The sequence below is a fragment of the Phocoena sinus genome, chromosome 12, assembly GCF_008692025.1.
Source record: "Phocoena sinus isolate mPhoSin1 chromosome 12, mPhoSin1.pri, whole genome shotgun sequence".
Classification (NCBI taxonomy): domain Eukaryota; kingdom Metazoa; phylum Chordata; class Mammalia; order Artiodactyla; family Phocoenidae; genus Phocoena; species Phocoena sinus.
The window spans coordinates 34,645,432-34,669,782 of NC_045774.1; the positions used below are offsets into that span (position 1 = coordinate 34,645,432).

Here is a 24,351-nt window from a genome sequence, read left to right on the forward strand (position 1 = left end):
GCTCTAGAGAATCTGATTCAGAAGTTCTGAGAAAGGAACTAGGAATTGCTTTCAACGTGTTTTTTGGGTGATTGTGATACAGGGATCTTTGACGACACTTTGAAAGGTAATGCAGTAGAAGAATTGTGAACAACCTGTCTCTTCTTCTCCCCTTCTCTTCATCACACCCACTCCATCAGCAAACCCTATTGGCTTTATCCTCAAACAGTATCTAGAATTTGTCTATTTTTTACTTTGTTCACTGCTATCAACCTAGTCCAAGCCATCATTTTTCATCTGGATTCTTGTTATTGGCTTCCTAACCAGTCAATCTTCTTCTGCCCTTGCCTCAATATTGTCCATTCTCAACATGACAGCCAGAGTGAATGTGGTAAAACCTTAGTCATGTCATGTCACTCTTTTCTTCAAAGTCCTCCAGTGGTCTCTCTACTTCTCTTTTCTCTCTATTCTAGCTACATTGGCTTCCCACTGTTCCTCAGAAACACTAGGGGTGCTCCATCTTCAACACCAACACAGGCTATTTTCTCTAAGTGGTATAGTCTTCCCCCCAGAGATCTACATGGCTTTTATCTTTGTCTCATTTAGGTCTTTCCTTAGCCATTACCTTCTCAGTGATTCCTTCCATACACACCTTATTTAAAATTGTAATCTCTTTATCTGGGACTACCAATCTCCCTTATGCCAGCTAACATGCTACACACTTTGCTTCTTTATTTTGATTGTGAGCCACTTTCCCCACATGAGGGCACCATGAGGACAGGAATTTTTATCCATTTGCTCTATCTTTAGACTTAAAAGAGTTCCTGGCTTACTGTGGGTTCTCAATAAATATTTCTTGAATAGCGAAATGAACCCCAAACTCCCATTCTGTACTGGACAGATAATGTATGACACTTATCAAACATGCAAAAACAGTTGCCAGGGGTATAAATATATGAGTCATCTTTGAAAAATGATGTAATATCTTGTAACCACCACAGATGAGAAGAAGAATAAAGCAGCTATTAACTTGTATCATTTGTTTTTTCAATCTCAACCAATAACTTAGTTACAAAAGATGCTAAAGGAAAGAAAGTAGAGGATGGTTACAAATATTAAAATGGGTACGTGGATGAAAATTCAGTTGAAAATGTTTGGAAGAGATTTCAGGAAGTTTCACAAACAAGCTGCTTCCTAAAGCAGGTAGATGTGCTTACTGCAAGTTTTACTGTTCACCATCAGGTTGAGCAATTTGAGGACAGTGGCACTCAAAGTTCCCAAAAGGGAAAATGTAGGGTGTGACTAGCCTTGGTTCAAGTAACTGTTTAGGAAACACCAGCTTTATAAGAGAATGTAAAGCATTTTTAGATATAGCTGAACTGGATTCCTCAAAAATAAGATGAAACGGAGATTTTCTTTGACTTAATACTCTTGTTCAAAAAATTACTCATCTAATTTTATGGTATTTTTAAAGCTTAATTTTGTGGATTAAACAGTAGTCTGTTCTTACAAAGATATAGATTTTCACTATGGAAGGACACTTTTACTATCAAAGAATACATTTTAGAGAGAAAAACAAAACGAAACAAAATAAAACTTCATTCTCTATCTGTTCTTCTTTGAAGTATTTGGCTTGATCTCCTGGAACTGAGTGTACATGATTCCATGTCCCTCAGTTAATATGATCATCTAAGTAACTATGAATATTCAAAAGTAATCAGTCAATATTCAATTCAAAGTAAGAAACATCACCTCCAAATTAAGTTTGTGACATTTCCAAAGGAGTGGTCGATGAATGCCAAAAGATTTGAGGACTTTATATCAATTTGAATTTTAAAACCTAAATAATTGTCAGAGAAATCAGTTCTTTCACATTTTGAGATTTCTTGAGAGTTAATGCAATAAAGAACAAAGTTTCTATGCAATGTGAAGTCAGCTTTGCTGACCACTAAAGCACAGGCGTTATTTAGGGGATCCCTACACTGGGTGGAAGATTGGGCTAGATCAGGCAGGGAGAGGCAACTTATAAGGTCCCTTCCAAAACTAAGATTGTTTAAATCCTATTATTTTATATTGAGATAATCTAATTATTCTACTCCCTCACCTCCCATTTTTCTGCTTAACCCTGTACTATCTTAAATCAGTTTATTGACAAGGGAGAGTGAGACTAATAACTGTCAAGATGACAGATTGAACTTTCAAACTACAGGCTTATAACAGTTTTATGTGAATATGAGCTAGTAATAGCAAGTAATATTTCTGTTGCACTTTACGTTTTACAAAGCACTTGCAGGTCCTTTATTTCATTTGATGTTTCCTCAACTCTGTGATTAAGTTATTACTACCAAAGCTCGTTCATTGGTAAGAAAATGGAATTCAGAGATTCCTCAAGATGTGCAGCGAGTGTGTCTTAGAATCAGGAGTCAGATGGAGTTCTTCAGATTGTGTCTCTGTACTACAATATATCTATTTCATTTGCCCTCCCCACCTCTCCCCTCAGGAAAAGCAACGCTGTGAGGGGAAAATTCGGTTGTTATCCCTTTATGTAGATAAAGGCACAAAGATAGTAAATGGTAGAAGTGGGAATTAAATCTGGGCATACTGCCTAAAAATCCTGTGTTCTTTCAGCTGTAATATACATTCTACAGTGTGTAGTTTTATTGCTGTTTGTGATAAAAGAAAGACCTGAAAATCTAAAGGCAGCAGTTGGGGATACTGGATGATGAGGAGAGAGAATGAAATCAAGGAAAGCATGGGATCCAGGCGATCTTCCTCTCATTGGACCCCACCTCCCAGCCCCCAGCACCACTTAGCACTGAGGGGAGATGTTAACAGAGGAAAGTAAATTCAGGCTGTTTAGGGGAATTAACATGATGTGCTGAGAAGTTCTACTTCTTTCTGCTTTGACATCCCCTTTCTTCTCCAGTTATTCTATGAGCTCCTCAGAGGTCACGAAACTGTATATTTTGTCTTTATATTTCACACATATGGTAAAAATAGCTAACAGTTGGTGAGACAGTAAACCTCTTTATTGTAAAATATAAAACTCTTTACATTTATTGACTCATTTAATCTTTGTCATAACCCTATAAAATAAGCATTATTATCCCTTCCCCCCTCTTGTTTTCAAAGATGAGGAAATAAGGTACGTAAAAGTTAGTTAACTTCCTTAAGGTTATATAGAGCCAGTGTGTAGTAGAAAAGGAAGGAAGGAAGGAAGGGAAGAAGAGGAAGAGGGAGGAAAAGAGAGAGGAAGGGAGGAAGAAAGGAAGGAAGAAGAGGAGAAGGGAGGGAGACAGGGAGGAAGTCATAGGCTAATGAGCGCTCAAGGGTGTGAGCCTCAGAGGGCTCCTCTCCAGGTCCACGTGGCTAGCACTTAACATATCACTAGTACAATGAGGTGTGGGCGAGTGAAAGTAATGATCAGTCTTCTGTACCTCTTGACCATTATAGTTCATGCTATTAGAGTTCTTTTCTTAAACCACCCATGTTCCACAAAGCCATAATGGAAAGAAATGTCTGTCTTCCCTGAACACAGACAGAATTCCTCTCTGCAATGTAGCTTGCTTTCCTTGCAAGTGTGACATGATGTGTTAATGTCAGGTCTGTGTATATGTTCATTAGAAGCTAGAGATCGTACAACTTATGCTCGAGGCCTGTTGCTTTTCTTCAGTTTAACATTATAGGTACCCTTTTCTCCTCTGCCATCTTTAGAACTCCACTAGGTTTGGGCTTCATTCCATACCATTGTGTCACAGCTGAGGTAATGGGTCTGCAATCAGACATTTTTTAGAACACAATCAAGCTCCAGCCTCTTACTAGCTGTGTGATTGCTCAGCAAGTCTCTCTTAACTACACCTCAAGTTCAGTTTTTTTACCTTACATTACCTAGAAAATAGAGTTTTTATAAGGATAAACTAAAATGCAAAGAAAAGCATTTTGTAAACTGAAAAACACTTTATAAATTTAAGGTATTATCTCGCAGAAATATCTACTTTGTTTCTGAAGGGTTTGCATTAGTTCCTTGGGGTTTTTTTGGTTTTTTGGTTTTTTTGGCTCTTCTTATTTTGTTCTCAATTAGTTGTCAAAAAAAAAACCATATATGCATGTGAGTTTCCTACAGACAGTGTTTGAAAGCAAGTAGTGTCTTTCCTATTTCTAATGCATATTTCTGATGGACCCAGCTTAATCTTTTTTTCTTACAGAAATTTTCAAAAATGAAAAACGTCAAAAATAATGAGATGTGACTGAAGCCACTTGGGCAGTGAACATAAATGTTCACAATGGAAAAGCAAGCCTAGCCTTCTAGCTGAAAAAACAGCTATTCCCCAGTGGACCCCAGAAGAAACTTGACTGGCCACTGCAAAGGAAAAAACAACCTTAAAAGTTTTAACAGGTAAAACTTAAAGAGCAACCTGTGATATGGAATTCACATAGTCTATTCTGCTGTGCCAAAATCTATGTGCATTGTTTTATTGTTACTTAGGACATGTTTATTTAATGTGCATACTTTTTGTGGTTCTCATTCCCACTGCTGACAATTAAGCAATTGGAAATTAATTTTGTATTTTAGTTTCCGAGTAAAACCAATTGAAAATAAAAGCTCACCAAATATTTTCATTTTTCTCAATTTGTTTTACCTCGTTTTAGTGACCATCGTTACTGTTAAAAATAACAAAAAAAAATTAGATCTGAGAATGATCTAAAATAATCAGGTTTCTTATCTGATTCCCTTGGAGCTGTGGAAATGAGTTTGACTTCACATTTTTATTTTGTTTTAGAAATACATGGTGAGTAAGTGTGTTTGAGACTTGACAGCCAAAGCCATTGTTAGTTACAGGAATTTTCCATTACTTTCTCCCATGTCTCCTAATAACCAGAGTTCATTACTGCAATATCACCGAAGATCTGATAATATGCCTTATTATTTTATGTACTGTACACTAGATAACTCTTTAGATAAATGTTTATTAGGATAGTAGGAAAGCCATTTCATTTATTTATTATTTATGTATTAAGTATACAGGTACAACATTATTTTGCCTCTAACAAAATGAAGAGACAGAGAATTATACAGGAATTTAATTGCCAACTTTGGACTTGGTTCACAGGTTGTACTCTATACAAAAATTTACGTGATCTCATATCTCATAATTATTTTACATTATGTATAGAAATTATTCATTGGTTTAGTACTAAAGAGTTTCTGAAGATAACAAATCATGAAAAACTTTTCAACAGAAAAAAATTACAGTTAGAAATCTTTCATACAATGTTTATATTTCTGATTTAGCTTACTTTTTGTATCTTTTTTTTCTTCCTTTTTCAGTGGAAATGAACTCTGATTTCCAATACACTAAGGATTATTTAGGGATTTGATGTGGTAATATATTGTTATTTATGATTTCTAAAATTTTCTGAGATGGTTTAACTTTTATCTATTTTGCTTATTTGTGCCCATAAGAACAAGAACTTTTAAAAGTTTATGTCCGCATATTTGATTATTGAAGTCCACTGAGAATCCTTTCTCAACAACCTTGGCAAACTCATAGAACTCATTGGCCAGTTTGTTATTTTTCAAATAATAGTGAAAGGCTAGTATTTTTATTTGGTATATGAGAACAATTAAATCTGTGCTTTTAGTAGGTACAGTTCTTTGATTAGAAAATCTAGAGAATGTATGTCTTAGTTTGGTCGTAAATCATCCAGAGCTTTCTAGTGGAAATTATATATAACATTTCTAACAATGTAATTCCTTTTATGTACTGTGCTTCCAGCTCTCTTGAATTTGAAAGGTGTAATAAACTTCATGTTCATCTATGGAAGATTTTGGGAGGTTGAAAATAAATTTTCTTTTACGTGTGTGTATGTTCTCTGTCACGTTTAATAACTATCTTCCTGTAACAGCTAAGATATTCTTTAGCTAGGATTGAAATGAATTCTTAACTATTAAGGAAGAGGCTACCTGTGTTAAAGAAGCCAGGAGAAGAGGCCTCTTTACCTCCTCACCCTGTTCCCTGCAGCCAGGGACCTACAGTGCTGAGCACGATGACCAGATTTCACAGGATGATGGGGCTGCATAGCTAGATGCCAAGACCTCCAATGATCAATGCTGCCCTCTTCCTAACTGAATCAAACAGTTTTGGGAAGGGGATGGAAAGGGAGTGAGAAATGAAGAAAGGAGTGTTCTTTGCGGTGTGTTTGGCTCTTATAAACCAAGACGTTAATATAAAAAGTTTTTGTTTTAAGATCAAAGTCAACATTAATGAAACTTCTGGATGTTTATCCAAAGTCTTAAGTTACAAGTTACTTCAAAAGGGAAAAGGGTATGTAAAATTCCTGGGAAGGAAGAGTCAGAATTAGGATCTGAATATATCCTGATAGGCTGGAATACTAGAAACTGAGTCTAACAGAATGAAAGTACTCTTTTGATTTTACCATCAAAATATTTGCACAGTTTTACCACTTGTTACTGCTTTCTACTGGGCTACGAGTGTGACCCAAGTTCAATCATCTCTTCTTGGGTTTCCGCAGTAACCCTGTAACCATTCTCCCCATTCCTGCTCTTGCTACCAATCAGTTTATTTTTAACACAGTAGTCAGTCAGAAAGATCCATTAAAACGTATATTATTTCACACCACAGTTGCTTCCCATCTCACTCAGAGTAAAAGCCAAAATTCTTAACGTGATCTACAAAGCCCTACAGGATCTGTTCATGTTACTTCTCTGACTTCTTATCCCCTTTCTCAGCGTGCGAAAGTCGTGCTGGCCTCCTCACTGTTCATCAGACAGGACAGGACGGTCTTGCCTCCAGGCCTTTGCCTTGGTTTCTCTCCACCAGGAAAAGCTTTTTGCTCAAATATCTACACAGGTCAGTCCCTCACTTCATTCAGGTTTCATACAAATACCTGCCCTGACCACACTACCTCAAACCGGGACCCCAACCCCACCTGGTTCTTCCTACTTTTTACTCTTTACTAAGGTAATGAAACTTGGTACTGGGTAAGCCTAATGTGTCTTGTATATTGATTGACAATCTGAAACGGAAACTTATTCTAATGGTCTTGTCCTTGTAAGAATACAAAACAAACATAAAAATATTAGAAAAGAAGTAATAATTTTAAAATGTTTAAGCACAACAGAAGAAAAAATTGTGGGGATAGTAGTTCTTAAGTCATCACCCAGAATGCAGCAAAAAAAGATGATAGGAAGTATAAAAGAGATGTTGAAAGACATTCAGATCAGTTTAAGAAGGCATAATATTTATTTAATTAGAGTTAGAGCAAGAGAAATTGGGAGACTGGTTCAAGGCTGAGGTGAGGCAATATTCAAAGAGATGATACCAGAGAACTTTCTAGAATTAATAAATGATACCAATTTCTCAGATTTAAAAAATACAGAATATCTCAAGAAGGATAAAAGCTAATTTCCCAACACATCATATAATAGTGAAATTTGAGAAGATGTCTACAAAGATAAGGCTGGGACATCAACTGGGGCAACAGTAAACTTTACCAAGGCCAAGACAGAAGCTAGAAGCCAGGGCACTGGGGAGAACACTCTTAAGAACTGTGAAACAACATAATTTTTAAAAATAAGAATAAAAGACCTTTACAGGTTAACAAAAACAGAGAGGACTTACAATCAATTGAATTATCAGCACAAGACTGTATAAAGGATGTACTCTAAGAAAGAAAATAAATCCAGAAATAAGGATCTGAGAATCAAGAAAGAATGGTACGTTAAAAGAGAATTCAAAGAATGGGAAACTGTACTTGCTGTATACACATCCAACAAAAGAATTATATCCAGAATATATAAATAACTCCTACAAATTATTAAGTAAAATGCAGACGACCTAATTTTAAGAAAGGATAGAGGGCTTAAGCAGGCATTTCATAAACAAAGATATCCAAATGGATAATGAGCATATGTAAATGTGCTCAAAATCACAGCAATCTTTAGGAAAATGCAAATTAGAGCCATGATGACATATAACATTACAAATCCACCAGATGGCTAAGATTTTTTTTTTTAAATGACAAGAACAAGTTTTGGAGAAAGTGTGGAGCAATCAGAACTCACACATATTGCTGGTGGGAGTTTAAACTGATACATCTACTTTGGAAAACTACAGTATCTACCAAAGCCAAACAAATAACTGCTCTATGACTCAGAATTTCCACTCCTACGTGTAAATGAAACAAAACTGAGTGCATTAACCTACGAATAGGACATGTACAAAGATGTTTGTAGCAGCCTTATACAAACTGGGCATAATCCATGCCAATGAGCCATAGAATAGACAACTAGATTGTGGGAAAAGCTACAGTAACATGAGTGTGATGATACATGCAACAATGTGAATATATTTCAAAGCCATAACACTGAATGATAGAATTCAGACACAGAAATAGTATATGCTGCATGATTTCTTTTATATTAAGTTTAAGAGCTGGCAACACTCCTTTATGATAATGGAAGGAAGTGTGTTGTTTGCACTTGGGTTGGTAATGCCAGGAGGAGGAACTGTCATGGCACCTGTGGGTGTGTCATTTAGCACATGCATATTACATATGCTTATTACATTAAGCATATAATAAGGCTCTCAAGGTCTACTGGAAGTCAAATCTTCCACCATCTTAGGCCTAACAGGTTCTAACCAGTTTCTGTCATATTTTTTTCTCAATGGCTGTGTCATTCTTTAAGGGTTGTGCCCTGCCTCCTTCCCTCTGTCTCAATAGTATGCTATTGGAGGAGAAAAGCTATATCATTTCTCTCTTCTCATTACATGGAAATAATTGCCTGATAATAACCTTATCTGGATTACTGGATTATATATTAGAGGTGTTAAAAGATAAAAGGTATCCATATATATTTCTCATTTAGATACTACAAGTCTAAAATGTAAATTAGCTTTATCAGGGTTTCCCTTAGGAGAGTGGGAATTTGACCATATATTTTGTTTCATATGACTTTTGGTGGTTTTTGTTGTCATGGTTTGTGTATGAATGAGTTAATTATTTCATTTTGGTATATGTATAGAAAGATGTACTCAAAATACTACTACTATGCATTCTCACAACAAAGTCATGGAGAAGTGAAATTTTGGACATGGGTTTATAAAATCCTGGACAACTTGGTAGGCAAGAACAATCTAATTCCAGGGCTCATACCCCAAGCTGTGGAAATTAGAGGTAAAGGTAGATTTTAAATAAATCTGTAATCAGGACTGTTAGAGTGGGAATTAAGTAAAACTGCTAACAGGGTCTTTTCAAATTCCCTATAGATATTAATACTGGGGATTTGAGAATAGGTAATTAGAATTCATTGGAAACTGGGGAATTCTCCAAATTGTAGGTTTTTCTTATATTTTAAAATAATGATTTATTTATGTTTTTTAGAATAATAATGAGTGCCCATAATAGTAAACAGTGGATCGTTTCGTGCGGCAGAATTTTACTGTCAGAGGTTTTCAGTTAAGAAATAAAATATGGTAATAAATGCATGTTTTTCTCTTAAGAAATAATAAATTGTGATAAGATGTAAAAATGTTGTTTACCTGAAGTAGGTATTTGATATTATAAAACATTTAAAGAAGGGAATATTAACAAAATAAATCTTAAAATCATTAAAAATTAAATGATAATAACACAATTATTTATTATTTAAAAGTTATTATTATTTTTTTTAAAGTTATTATTTTTAAAATGAAATTTTACAACACATGAAGCAGTAATTGTCCCAATCCATAATCTTGATCTTTGTTTTGAGAAAAGATTTCAGACATAGAAAATATTGCATTGATGTTGGTTGAATTATTAAGTTTGGGTATTAATGTACATGTTATTTCCCATAGACTCATTTCCATTTTAACAATAAAAATATTTTGTCTGCTTGATTTTGATTTTGCCATTGAAATCAATACTGCTTAGGCTATATTAGATTTTAGGTCAGTTCCTGATTTCATGTCAGAGTATTTAACAACAGCACTCCTATTTTCTTCTCTTTGCATTTCTTCTGTTAAAGTAGTTACAAAGAGCTACAGCCTAGAGCAAATAGTTCATCACTGGAAATGCCAGGCAACATTACTAGGATACTGTAGCATTCCAACCTCTGAGCAAGGTTAACAGTACTTCACAGAGTGAAGGGTCCAAATTGCGAAACTAATGGCTCTTTTGCTTCTGAAACTTGATAGTCTGGGGAACACTAGTCATCAATTTGTATGAAGTAAACTATGCATGTAAACTTGTTAATTTTAATTTTATTTGCAAGAATACCTCACTATTAGCAGCAGCTGGGGCCACAAATACCCAGTTACAACATGGCAACAGCAACAAGAAAGAATGAACAATTAGATTGTGGTGCTTCTCTCCTACAAGCTCCTGTTCTGATTCATAGACCTATCCACCTTGAAGTTTGACTCAATTAATGTCAAAACATAAGTTTAAGTTATGAAGAAGGAAGGAGAAGGCCTATGATTTCCCATGATTTCTGCAACTATAAACTTATTAATATTTTAAAATATTATTTCAAATGTCTTGCTCCATAAATTCATTTTAGGATACCAACCATTTGTTATGTTATTTCTACAGAGTATATTTAAACCCATCATAGATAGGAATTTCAGTAAATTTTTTTAAAAATACACTTTTATATTGAATATATGCCCAGGATTGAAATTCAGGATTGCCCAGGATTGAATTCAATATTTTGAATTATCCTAATTTATTTTTTTCTAAATTTATTGAAAAATGTACTCATTGGAAGAAAAAAACACAATTTCTATTTTCAAATGTTTCTGTGACCAATTACCTCCATATTCCAACAGCTGGCAGCCATGCTAAGTACTTTTAATGATAAAATCAGTCACTTTTATGTGACTGATCTATTAGTCATATAATTAAGGTAAAAAGTCTAAAAACCTTTTAGACTTCATTACCTATTTTTAGAAATTTTCTGGACAATAAGAATGACATAGAACTTTAATGATATCTTGTCAATAATTAGTCAAAATTCTTGTCATGTTATGAAGGTCAGAACAAATTTTTGAAAAAAGATTAAACCAAATTTATTTTGATTAATTTATATTACCATTGAACAAGTGTAAAGCAATACAAATTTTAAGTATATACAAAGTTAATAACAGTAAAAAAAAAGACAAAGAAAAATGAAATATATTTTAATATTTATAACAACTTTATTAAGGTATAATTGACACACAATAAACTGCACATAATCACAATGGAAAATTGGATAAATTTGGACATATATTTACAGATATAAAACCATCACCTCAATCAACATAATGAACAACATGCCATTCCTCTTACTTTTCTTTGTCTTTCTTCCCTGTCCTTATGTCACTACTTTCCATCTTCTTTCTATCATTGTAAATTAGTTTGCATTTTCCAGACTTTTTATAAGTGGAATTATGTAATATATAATTTTTTGTCTGCCTTCTTATATTTAGTGTAATTATTCTGAGCATCATACATGTTATATTGCATATAAAATTGTTTATTCTTTATTTTGCTGAGTACTGTTTCATTGTATGGATAGACCACAAGTTGTTTATCCACTCACCTGTCGATGGGTATTTAAATTGTTTCCAGTTTTTGGCTATAGAAATAATGTGCTATGAACAATTCTGTACTAATCCTTCTATGGAGAGATGCTTCTACTTCTCTTGGGTAAGTATCTAGGAGTGAAATGTTTGGGTCATATAGTTGGTATGTGTTTAACTTTTTAAGAAACTACCAAAATGATTCCCATGATAGTCCTATTTTTTCATTTCAATCAGCAGTGTATGAAATTTTCGGTTGTTCCACACTCTTGGTGTGGTAAGTCCAATGTGTGTGTGTGTGTGTGCGCGTGCGTGTGTGTGTGCATGTGTGTACAGGCAGTTCCTGCCTTGCACAGTTCCAACATGCACAATTTTCAGTCTATGGTTTAGTTAAATAACACCAGTCCCCCAACAACACAGTTCAAATTTCAGTTTCACAAAGAGCAAACATGGCTTCTAGCTCTTCAGTTCACAAATCCCTGGGTAAATAACACGTGTACATATTGATCAGTGACAAATCACATCGATTCTTTTAAAGTATGTTGGTAACTGGGCACTTACTGCACATCTATTACCCAGTTCACACAAGAACAGCAAAGAATGTAGTTGTATTGCTTCTTTGTCTCCCAGTGATAAATTCACCTGACGTTTTACACAATTGGATAATCCAAAGAGGGTTTCAAAGAAGCCAACCAAAATGAAAGTGTAGCAAATAAAAGAAACGTGAGAACACTGACAGTGAAACTCAAATCAAACGAAAATGGAGCTGTGGAAGAACAGCTCACTGTGAGAATGTTGGCAATGCTGCCGTTTGAGAGAGTTGAAGTATGCAGCCAGAGGAACTTGAAGGCATAAATGAGGAAAGTGGGTGTGGCAAAAAGGATGAATTCGTCTCAGAAGAGGTAGCAACAGCACAAATTTATATATTACAGGAACCCTCTGAGATATTTCACAACTCTGAAGGGATACAATGTTGGATCCAAACTTAGAAAGAAGTATGACAATTCATGAAGGTGTGCTTGCTCTGTATTGTAAGATATACATGAGAAAAAGAAGGCAGGGACTGTTCACACTATTTCTGATGTGTTTTACAAAGAAACATGACACTTCAATTCTCAATGTTGCCATTTTAAATTATAGTGTACTAGATAAATATTAGTTTTACTATTCTTTTTTATTTGCTTGTACATTTATAAATGACAATATGATTATTTAACGTCTAGACAAAATTTTTAAAGGTCATGGAACAATTTTAATTGTTCTCATTGACTATTAAGAGCACTTTGCACAGTTTCAGTTTGCACAGTCATTTTTATGGTCCCTTACTACCATGTAAAGCAAGGAGTGAGGGCTAAATTATAGAAGTATATAGTTGGACATTTTGGCAATAAATGTATTACAGTTTTTAAAATAACTAAGAGAAAATGTTACAACTATATTATATAGTAAGTGATACCAAAATAGGAAATGAATAATTAGTGACTGTTGTCAGGGCATCACACCAGGCTCTCCTGCATGCTGGTGATGATGTATATTTCCCATTATTCTAAGACCATGGGGAGTCATTATCCTTGATGTATTATTACTTTCTAAATGTGTCTCACATCCATCTACTTCTCTCCATCTCTTTCTTGCCTTTACATGGACTCCTTTTTCTAACTGGCATGATCTTCTATCCCACCTCAATCAGGCTAGTGAACTGCAGCGTTCAAATATCTCCTCTGTGAATTCTGCAAGATTCATTCAAGCAGACGCTATCATCCCCACTTCTCCTCTACCACTACAGTACATAGCATACAACAACATATGTTCAATGTTGTGAATACTTGTTTGAATATATTTTCACTGAGTTCCTGGTATTCAGGCGGTTTGTGTCATTTGTCTTTGTATTTGCAGTGACACATTGTAGGTATATAATACATGATTTTTAAATGAATAAATTTTTAATGTTGTGTAAATTTAATTTACTGTGCTGCCTTCAACATAGATTGTTATTTTAAGCTTTCTCTAGTATCATGAATGCATAATAGTTAAATGAAAGCATGAAATGAAAGACTTTGTTCAATGATGAATAAAAGAGAGACTTGACCAGTGGGGTATCTTTCAAGACAACGTGTGTGACCCTGGAGCCATTTCTCTCCTGGGCTTGCAAAACATTTAGAAAACTAAAAAATAAATGCTGATATCATATGTAAAACTTTGAGAGCACTGATTTTGGAGTCAGGTTGACCTGAATTCAAACCTAGATTCGTCACTTACTGGTTGAATGATCACAGAAGTGGAACTTTGTTTCTTTATTTATATAATAGGGTGGAGGGGGGCAGCCAATAACATCTGTCTCCAGAATTACCATGGAGATGAATTACGATGACAGATGCACATGAAGTACTACCCAGTGTCTGGCACTTGCAATGTGCATAAATAAACATTAATCTCTTTCCTCCATTTCTTCCCTCTCTTTTTAGGTTGCAATCCTGTTTATGTTTTCAGTATCCATACTATATGTTATATTATCAATTTTTGAAATAATCTTTTTGAGAATTTGAATTATGTTAATAGGAATTGTCTATTTTCTTTTTTTAAATTGAAGTATAGTTGGTTTACAATGTGTTAGTTTCTGGTGTACACCAAAGTGATTCAGATATATATATATGTATGTGTATATATATATATATACATATATATATATATGCTTTTTCAGATTCTTTTCAATTATAGGTTATTACAAGATGTTGAATATAGTTCCCAGTACTATGCAACAGGACCTTGTTGTTTATATATTTTATATATAGTAGTGTGTATCTGTTAATTCCAAGCTCCTAATTTATCCCTCCCCCCATTTCCCCTTTGGTAACCATAAGTTTGTTTTCTATGTCTGTGAGTCTATTTCTGTTTTGTAAATAAGTTCATTTGTATCATTTTTTAGATTCATGTAAGTGATATCATATGATACTTGTCTTTGTCTGACATACTTCACTTAGTATGATAATCTCTAGGTCCATCCATGTTGCTGCAAATGACATTATTTCATTCTCTTTTATGACTGAGTAATATTCCATTGTATATATGTACCACTCTTCTTTATCCATTCATCTGTTGATGGACACTTAGGTTGCTTTCATATCTTGGTTATTGTAAATGGTGCTTCCATGAACATTGGGGTGCATATATCTTTTCGAATTACTGTTTTCTCTGGATATACGCCCAGGAATGGGATTGCTGGATCATGTGGTAACTCTATTTCTAGTTTTTAAGGAACCTCCATACTGTTCTCCATAGTGGCTGCACCAATTTACATCCCCACCAACAGTGTAAGAGGTTTCCCTTTTCTCCACACCCTCTCCAGCATTTATTATTTGTAGACTTTTTGATGATGGCAATTCTGACTGGTGTGAAATGACATGTCATTGTAATTTTGATTTGCATTTCGCAAATAGTTAGTGATGTTGAGCATTTTTCATGTGCCTCTTGGTCATCTGTATGTCTTCTTTGGAGAAATGTTTATTTAGGTCTGCTGCCTGATTTTGATTTTTTTTTTTTTTTTGGATATTGAACTGCATGACCTGTTTGTATATTTTGGAAATTAAGCCCCTGTCAGTTGCATCATTTGTAAATATTTTCTCCCAAGGAATCATAGATTTTCTGAGAGTTTTTAACCTGTATTCAACTCTTACTTATTTATTTATAGCCTGGCCGTGAAAAATATGAAAACCCCAAGAAGCTTTCTTTTGACCCAAGTAACTATTAGCTATTATTTCTTTACATGTGTATGAGCCCTCACTATCACTGTGTGTATATTCAAGGATTAAAACCTGTTGTTCTTATTGTCTTATTTCAAACTGTTGAGTAAAATAAATAATGGTTCAAAATCCATGCCAGTTCTATCAGTTAAAATAATAGTTATCTATAACAGGAGTTTTTAAATATTAATTTAACTTTTAGGGTTAAAGTTGGTAAAATTAAGTCCTGTCTGCTTTTTATAGCAAAATTTTAGCCCTTCTTATGACAAGTAAAGCAGCTGAACACTGTTTAATGCTCAATGTATTAAATCCTATTGCTCATACACCAAACAGTTGTGAATAATAATATGTGTATTGTATTTTTATATTATATATACATTAGAACTAATGCTTAGATTTCAGATTATATTGTTTTCTTATTTTATTTCTGTTTTTTTATTTTATTTTAACCTAATTCAAAATACCTACCAAGAATTTTGGCATGTGACTGAATTCTAAGCAACAATGGAAATGAAGAGAAGGGTTGATCATACGGATGACCACTAGATGTTGCTAGTTGTCTAGTTTATAAATCTAAGCAGCCATTTTCTCAAAAGTTTTGCTTCTCCCTTATCTTCACCAATGTTTTCCAAACACAATATCTAATCCCATGCTGACTGTCAGTAAAATCGGAGTTTATCAAAAGCTAAAATTTGTGACATCCAAGTTTTTAAAAAAATGCTTCTAACTCTCCACTCAATCTTTTTTTCTTTATATTCTAAAAGGTAAGAGATAGTTATACCTTCCAAACTAGAATTTAGCTATAATATCTAAAAAGTTATTCTTAATATAATTAAAAATGCATAAGCTGCCTCCTTCCATGCCCATATTAATTTAGATATTTTTACTGTAATGACTACAAATGATTCAGTTATGGTAAAATTTGGTCCAACAAGGCACACTTATTCTGGAGCTAGACTGAAAGAGTAACTGTCAAATTTTCAATTATGGACTGTTTCTTTTGCGATATAACCTAGGAGTTGGGGAAGGGCTGGAGCAGAACACTAGGATTCGGGGAAAGAATTTTCGGTTTTGTCTGAAAACTGCAGAACTGGATAGGCAAAATTCTGGTAAGGCAGTTTTAATTATTGTTTCCATTAGTTGGGCAGGTTTTCATGTTTAATGTTTTTTGTTGTTGTTGTAGTTTTGTTTTTATTTTTTTTTTCTGTTCAAGAGCACTGAAGGAAGCAAAAGTAGTGAGACCCGGGAAAGGAACAGAGAGACTTCACATTGCCTCCAGGTCAGTCAAAGGGCATGTTGCAAAGGATCTCTTATCTGAGGACCCCATGGAGAGGGCAGGCCAACTGTGGGAGAGCCATAAAGGTGCCCAGCAAATGTTGCAAAAACATTGGATGATATCTAGAAGTCACACTTCGTTTTTTGATCATGCATTGTAATGACACATCTATGATTGAACTTCTAATTCTTTTCCTATCCGTGCCATACAATGTAAGATATATCAAAGAATTCGTAGAACCTGTAGAATAAGGTGCTTTGTGGAGAAAACTTAAATCAGGCAACACTGTCCTATAAGTTAGCAAAGTCACTATGAAGGGCTGTTAATCTCCAGTAATAAGAATCCACTGTGAAAAATCCTTTCGAAAAAGATTTCTTATCAAGATTGTAGGAATGAGGGCTACACTCCACAAAGGAAACCCAGCTTTTTGCAAATTTTGCTTCATAATATTCAAATCTTTAAAAAAAATTGTAGGAGTAAATGCAGACTTATTGAGTTTTCTCTGAGTCTCACCTTCCCTAATTGTCAAGGAGACGATTCGATAGTATCTGCCACTGAACCAAGTGCAGGCAAACTTCTTATCAGGCAAGAAGGTAGGGATACACTATTTCCAACACACATCGATCTCACTCTGGATAGTTGATGGCTTTAGATTATGTCACTTATTAACACCCAGTTTTGATAGCACACACATTTCTGGTGTTATATGTTAACAGGCAGCTTTATGTTTTGTTTATATACTGAATGTTAGGGGGTGATCTTCTAGTTAACCTTGTTTCACTCTTGTGCATTGCCTCATTTGTCATATCATACTGCTAGTTGTTTTTATTCAAGGGTGCTGTGATCATGTATAGTTCTGTGATCTAAATATTCAGATATGAAAGTATTTACTCCCCATTACATAGCTGGTTCACTTCATTGTATAGCAGAAACTAAAACAACATTGTAAAGCAACTATACCCCAATTAAAGAAAAAAAAAGAGTTATAAGCAGAAATTGGTAATAAGTGAACTTTTAGAAAATGTCCTTGTAATTTTTTGCTTTGGGAGGGAGGGTACATGACTGCTTTTTCACACAGTATTTTCTGCCTATTTTAATTTATAAACACAATATAATATTTTCTGGGTTTTGCTTCCTCAACAATTGTTATATTAATAAATTTAAAATTTTAATGATATATCTGGAGGAAAAATATGAGACCGAAAATGTGTTTTTACATCAAGAAGAAATGATGATTTGAAGTAATAAGAATCTAACGTTACTCATCATTTAAAATGTTGTCAGTAACTGTCAGGGACAAGCTATACGCAGCCCATCAGTTCTTCAATAGGCCAAAAAAATTACTGGAAGATGCCTGTGAATGCTAGCCTAAGGGGGAGGATCTTATTAATATTTAGGCAACAGTAAAATCACTCTAACTGAAAATCAATTTTATTTATGCATGTAATTTTACAGTCTTATAAATGAGGGAGGAACACCATTTGTGGTTATTATATATATGTAAAGCCTTTTATGCTTAAAACACAGGAAAAAGCTTACGTAGTATTAGATATGCATCTGGAATGATCTGAAATGCTTTCAAAGTGTATCATATTCATAATGGCTAGAATCAGATTTGGGGTATATGCTTATGTGTTTTCCTGTTAGAATGTTAACAATTGTGAGAACTGAGGAAAAAATACAACATTTAATCTAATAGCATCTTTAAAAACCTGGTTTTATAAAAGTGTAGTAAACCTATGTTTTCCATAATCAAACTTAGACCATGTCTGCTTTCTACAATAAGCCTTACTTTTGGCCAACAAATGTTCAGTTTTAAGCACAAAATTGTTCCTGATCAACTCTGTAAAGACCATTTCCACAATTATATCCATACAAAGAGTTAGTTTTGATAGATTTGAAATTTCAGTTAACTAAACCCCTCCTTCTCCATCCTTCAAGATGTTGTGACTATATCTTTAATTTTGTTTGTAAAGAAAGGAATAGATGAGTACCTGTCAATACTTTGTTGAAGAGAATTGATAAAGATACATCATACTACAGTAACATTACTACTACAATAATAACTTACATTTTCATTATAAGAATCTCAATTCTTAGAAAAATGTAAAGTCCAACACACCAAATACTTTACCTATTTTTAAATACAAAAAATTGTCCTTTTATACCCCAAAATAGTTAAAATGCATTTTGATTTTTCACTGCTGTTGGGAAAGATGAATGGCAGCTAATTTTTGTTATAATTTTGTTATATACATATAATTTTGTTTTGTTATACACACTAAAATTTAGCTGATCCCTTGATCAAAATTGCCCATTGGTCTGAGAATATCTCTTTATGTCAGAATCAACTGAAACAAGGAAGGGTAATTCAAATAGATAAGAATTCATAATTGTAAAAGCAATGACAGCCATTACTATAATTTATACTTTTCTATGTAAAACTGAGGATTTTTTGAAGGATGGTGCTTTGTTTAGTTAAATTTAATCTATCAACATGGTAAAACAGTTTCTTCATATTTTATGCTTAATTTTGTATGATAAAATTACTGTCAATAATTTGTGAATAATTGAACTTGATATTCACAAAATTTAATTTTTAAAATATCCACTTAAAGATAGCCCAGTTTAGAACATCCATTATTTGGGGTAAGTTGGGTATTATGTTTCTATTGATTTTCATAGGTATTTCAGAATATTTTTTACTATAGATACACATAGCTGACTTTATCATTTCTGAGTGTATTTCTATGACTAAAGATAGGGACCTAAGGATCTGAAATAGTTCATAAAAATCAAGCTAATCTGAAAATTGGTCTTCATTCTAGATATGGGCTAACTAATAATTTTCTCCTCATTCCATATAATTCTTTATCTAAGAGGTTCCATATACCTTGTGTTTCAAAGCACCTTTCTGGCAGTTCTGCAGAGTCCTGTTATCTTGTGCAGTTTCACAGACCACTTTTAAGGAAAACTAGGAAATATCCTAAAGGAAAACTTGATTTGTGGTGTTGTTAAGTCCTAAGATATAAAGACCACAGGGTGGTGATATGACATAGGAATAAGCTATATGGCAGTTTGGTTTTTAGAAAGTGTTGTATTTGTTTGTTTTCTTTTGTTTTTTAACAGTTTTCTCAGTTGAACAGAGTCTTTGTAATAGGATTTTAGTTGGGTATTTTATTATTCAAATGAATCTAAGAGTACATCAACTGTCAGCTGATAAGCACAAGCTATCTCCAGATTCATGGAGAAGGAAGAGCTCAGAAAGGCCATCCACAAATTAAGAACTTCTGAGCTTACTTCGACTTGCATATGCATAGATCTATTTCAAATTAGCATAAGATTTTGAGAACTGAGCTAATAAGTACATCGAATTTCCCAGATCCCAGACTGACCGCTAAATAGGGCACATATCCAGTAGTGCTGTGGCATTTCAAGGCTTCAAAAACCGAGCTGACATTGAAACCATAGCCTACAAAAGATGGGTAGAAATTCACAGTGTGAAATTTACTGGGTAGATTATCTGCTAAAATAAAAATGTCACCATTCTCCAGGAGATTTAAACAATGCCAGAGTCTCGTAATGAAACAGTCAAGATGTCCAGGACACAATCCAAAATTACTTGGCTTATGAAGAGAGATGAAAATGTCAATTTTCATGGAAAAAGACAATTTACAGAAGCTTAGGATGAGATGATGTACATGTTGGAGTTGTTTGACAGAAACTTTAAAGCAGCTATCATAAAATTGCTCAAACATGTAATCATGAACATTCTTGAAACAAATGGAAATTTTTTTAAGTACTAAAGCAATAGAAGATATGTATAAATAGAAATTTTAACACAGAAATATATAATAATAAAAATAAAATACATGGTAGATGAACTCAGTAGCTGAATGGAATTGAGAGAAGAAAGGTAGAGCAATGGAAATTAACCATATGAATAATAGAAAAGAGATTGAAAATTCTGTATATCTCTTCCAGAAAATAGAAGAGAGGTAAACACTTTCCAACCCATTTTATAAGTTTATTATTACCCTGATAGTAAAACAAACACAGAGACCAATATTTCTCATGAATTTCGATAGAAAAATCATCAATAAAATATTGACAAATCAAGTTCAGCAATATATAAAATGAGTAATGCACCTCTACAAAGCGGAGTTTATCCTAATCATACAAAACTGATTTAAAAATCAGTGGATGTAGTCTGCATTTTTAACAATATAAAAAATAAGCTCTGTAAGATTATATCAATGCAAAATAAGCACTTGACAAAATACAAATTCTATTCATGGTTAAAAACTCTGAGAAAACTAGGAAGAGCTTGGAATTTCCTCAATCTGACTAAAAGACATTACAGAAGCCCTACAGTTAATGTCATACTTAATGATGAAAGATTGAAAGATTTCCTCCTATGACTGGGGACAAGGTAAGGAAGTTCACTCTCACCACTCCCATTCAAAATTGTACAGAATGCTTAGTGCAATAGAGCAAGAAAAAGAAACAAAAGGCATACTTTTCAGAAAAAGAAATGAAATATTTCTCTTCACAGACAACATGCTTGTCTACATAGAAAATTTCAGAGAATCTACAAACAAATCTAAGAATTAAGTCAGCTTAGTAAGATTGCAGTATACAAGTTTACAAATCAAAATTAATCTTATGTCTATATATTAGCAAAGTACAATTGGAAACAAAAATTAGAAAAAAATTAATATGACTGAAAATATTTTATCCCAGATAAAATATTAAGATACAATTCTAACAAACATGTATAGGTCTTCATACTGAAAATTTTAAATTCTAACCAAAAAAAAATCAAAAGATTAGAAACCATAGAGTCATGCTGTGTTTATTGTTGAAAGACTCATTTTTGTAAGCACTTAAATTCTCCCCAACTTATATAAAAATTTAACACAATGCAATTGAAATCTCAGCAGGATTTTTAATATGTAGACAAGTTGATTCACAAATTTACATGGAATAGCAAAGAGAATGTCAAGGGAAGTTGAATAACTAAACAATTTTGTAAAAGAAGAATATATGTAAAGGAATAACATTACCTAGTTTTAAGACTTAGTATTACAAAGTTACAGTTATTAGGACAGTGTGATATAGGTGAAAGGGTAGACAGTGGATGGAACAGAGATTCCAGAAACAGACCCACTGACTCTAGAATAGACCCAATAAAGCCAGCTGACTTTTGACAAAAGAGCCAAAGAAATACTGTGGTCAAAGGATAGTCTTTTAAACAAATGTGTTGGGAAAATTGAACATCTGTATGTTAAAAATCAAACCTTGACATGACAATTTATATAAATATTAACTCAAAGAAAACCATAGACTTAAAAGTAAAATGTAAAATTATAAAACTTTCAAAAGAAAAAATGTAGGAGAAAATCTTTGTAACCTGGAGGTAGACAACAATATTAGACTTGACACCAAAATCATAATTCATAAAAGAAAATAATAATAAATTGGATCTCATCAAAATTAAAAAGGTTTACCTTCCAAAAGATGGAATTAAGAAAATGAAAAGGAAGACTAGGAAGAAATGTTGGCAAATCATGTATCTAAAATGTACTTGTACCCATCATATATAATAAACTCTCTAAGCTCAACATTTAGAAAACAAACAACCCAATTGAAAATGGGTAAAGAACTTGAGACAGTTCCATCCAAAGAGGGATATAAGGATGGGAAATAAGCACATAAAAAGATATTCAATACAATTTTCCATTAAGAAAATGAAAATAAAAACTATGGTAAATACCACTATACACTTATTAGGATGGCTAAATTACTGACAATATCAAGTGTGGATGAGGATGTAGAGGAACTGGAATTCTGTGGTGAGGATACCAAATAACATAGCTACTGCTATGGGTTGAATTGTGTCTTAACCCTCAGTACCTCTGAAGTTGACCTTATTTGAAATAGGGTTATTGCAAATGTAATTAGTTAAAATGATGTCTTACTGGACTAGGGTGAGCCCTTAACCCAATATGGCTGGTATCGGTATAAGAAGAAGAAATTTGGACACAGTTATGCGCACATGGAGAACATCAAGTGAACATGAGAGATAAGGTGATGCATCTATAAGCCAAGGAACACAAAAGATTGCCAGCAAACCTCCAGAAGCTAGGAGAGAGAGGCACGAAACAGATTTTTCTTCACAGCTTCAGAAGGAACCAACCCTATTGACACCTTGATTGTGAACTTCCAGCCTTCAGAATTGTGAGACAATTATTTCTGTTGTTTAAGCCACCCAGTTGGTGGCACTTTGTTACAACAGCCCTAGTAAACTAAAACAGCCACTCTAAAAAACACCTGGACAATTTCTTATAAAATTACACAGATACTTGCCATTGATATTACAATCCCACTCCTGGGCATCTACCCTAGAGAAATGAAAATGAAATGTATGTTTACACATACGTTATGATTGTTTATAACAATCATGCAATGGTTGATTATTTATAACAATTCAATCTATAATTGCCAAAACCTGGAAAGAACCCAAATATCTTTCAGTGGGTGAGTGGATAAACAAACTGGCACATCCATACAATGGAATACTACTCAGCAAGAAAATAATAAAACACAAGCAGAACAAAAAAACTCAACAACAACAAAACTCCTCAAAGAATTTAGTGAACTACAAAGCCTGAGTGAAAGAGCCAGTATCAAAATATCATGCTGTATGATACTGTCTGTTGGATTTTCTCAGAAAAATAAAACTATAGTCATGAAGTACAGATCTGTGGTTGCCAGAGATAGAGATGGGGGATGTGGTCATTATAAAGGGATATCATGAAAGAGTCCTGGGATTGATGAAACTCTTTTGTGTCCTGACTATAGTTCATGTTTATATTACTCTATACAAGTCTCAAAATTTATAGAACTGTGTACCAAAAGGAAAAAAAGTCAATTTTACTGTATTGTAATTTGAAGATAAAATAGTCTGAGCTGATCTGTATGATTTACAGTAGCATTTAAAAAGGACACATCAAGTCCTCTTGGATTAAAAGAAAAATAGAATAGTGGTGTTGAAGCAAATAAACAATCTATAATAAGAAATAGAAGAGAGTTTTATGTGAGCCAAACTGAGCACCACAGCCTCGGAAATACAGATTCAAGAAGCACCTAAATTGTGCTCCAAGGGACCACAAAATGGGGAGGCTTATAAAGGCAAAAATGCAAAGTTACATAAATTGTTAAGAATTAGGATTAGAAGTAAGGGTACTTGTTAAGCAAGGATTGGTTGGGGTCCAAAATTGTTACATAAATGCAACGGGAGACTTTGGGACCATAAGGTTGCAGCTGGCAGCTGCTAGCAGATGTTGTTTTGAAAACAGCTGGTGGTGTCCATGAGTTTGACAGAGTTCAGGAAATTTAAGTTCTCAGTGATGCAAGAACATGTCTGAAACCATATCCACAATGGCCAGCTGCCTCCATTTTGAAGGCCTGGACCACTCTTACTCCATTTTGATTTTTAAATGCATTCTTTTCTTTAATGGCTAAAGCAGATGTACAATGCATGTTTGACAGGCCATACAACAGGCTGCCTATCTAACATAAAGTTCAAGCCAAATCATGTGTAAGCCAGAATGACTTCCCCATACCTCAATACATGAAAATTTCTTCCATCAGTGTTATGGACTTGATTTAAAATGAAAGAGGATGTAATCACCAGAACATGTTGGTTGAAAATGCATACAATTTGTATTCATAGACCCCTCATAGATTAAATTATATTTAGTATAAAATAAAAAGCTTATTTTTT

The 24,351-nt window shown here is 33.7% G+C and overlaps 1 protein-coding gene across 4 annotated transcripts in view; it reads left to right on the plus strand.

Moving 5' to 3' along the window:
* The window catches only part of THEMIS (thymocyte selection associated), a 203,454-nt gene that overhangs the window by 167,607 nt on the left and 11,496 nt on the right, over nt 1–24,351 (plus strand). Inside the window, exons 6-7 of one of the 4 annotated variants that reach the window (XR_004352617.1) lie at nt 4,185–4,375; nt 6,731–6,851. Coding sequence is in view for 1 of the 4 variants with exons in the window: in XM_032651874.1 (XP_032507765.1) it covers nt 4,185–4,216 (32 nt within the window). In the remaining 3 variants the exon portion in view is untranslated. Of the gene's footprint in view, nt 1–4,184; nt 5,970–6,730; nt 7,486–16,499; nt 16,566–24,351 lie in introns of those variants that run through there. The other 3 variants (XR_004352615.1, XR_004352616.1, XM_032651874.1) reach the window with 3 other exon arrangements.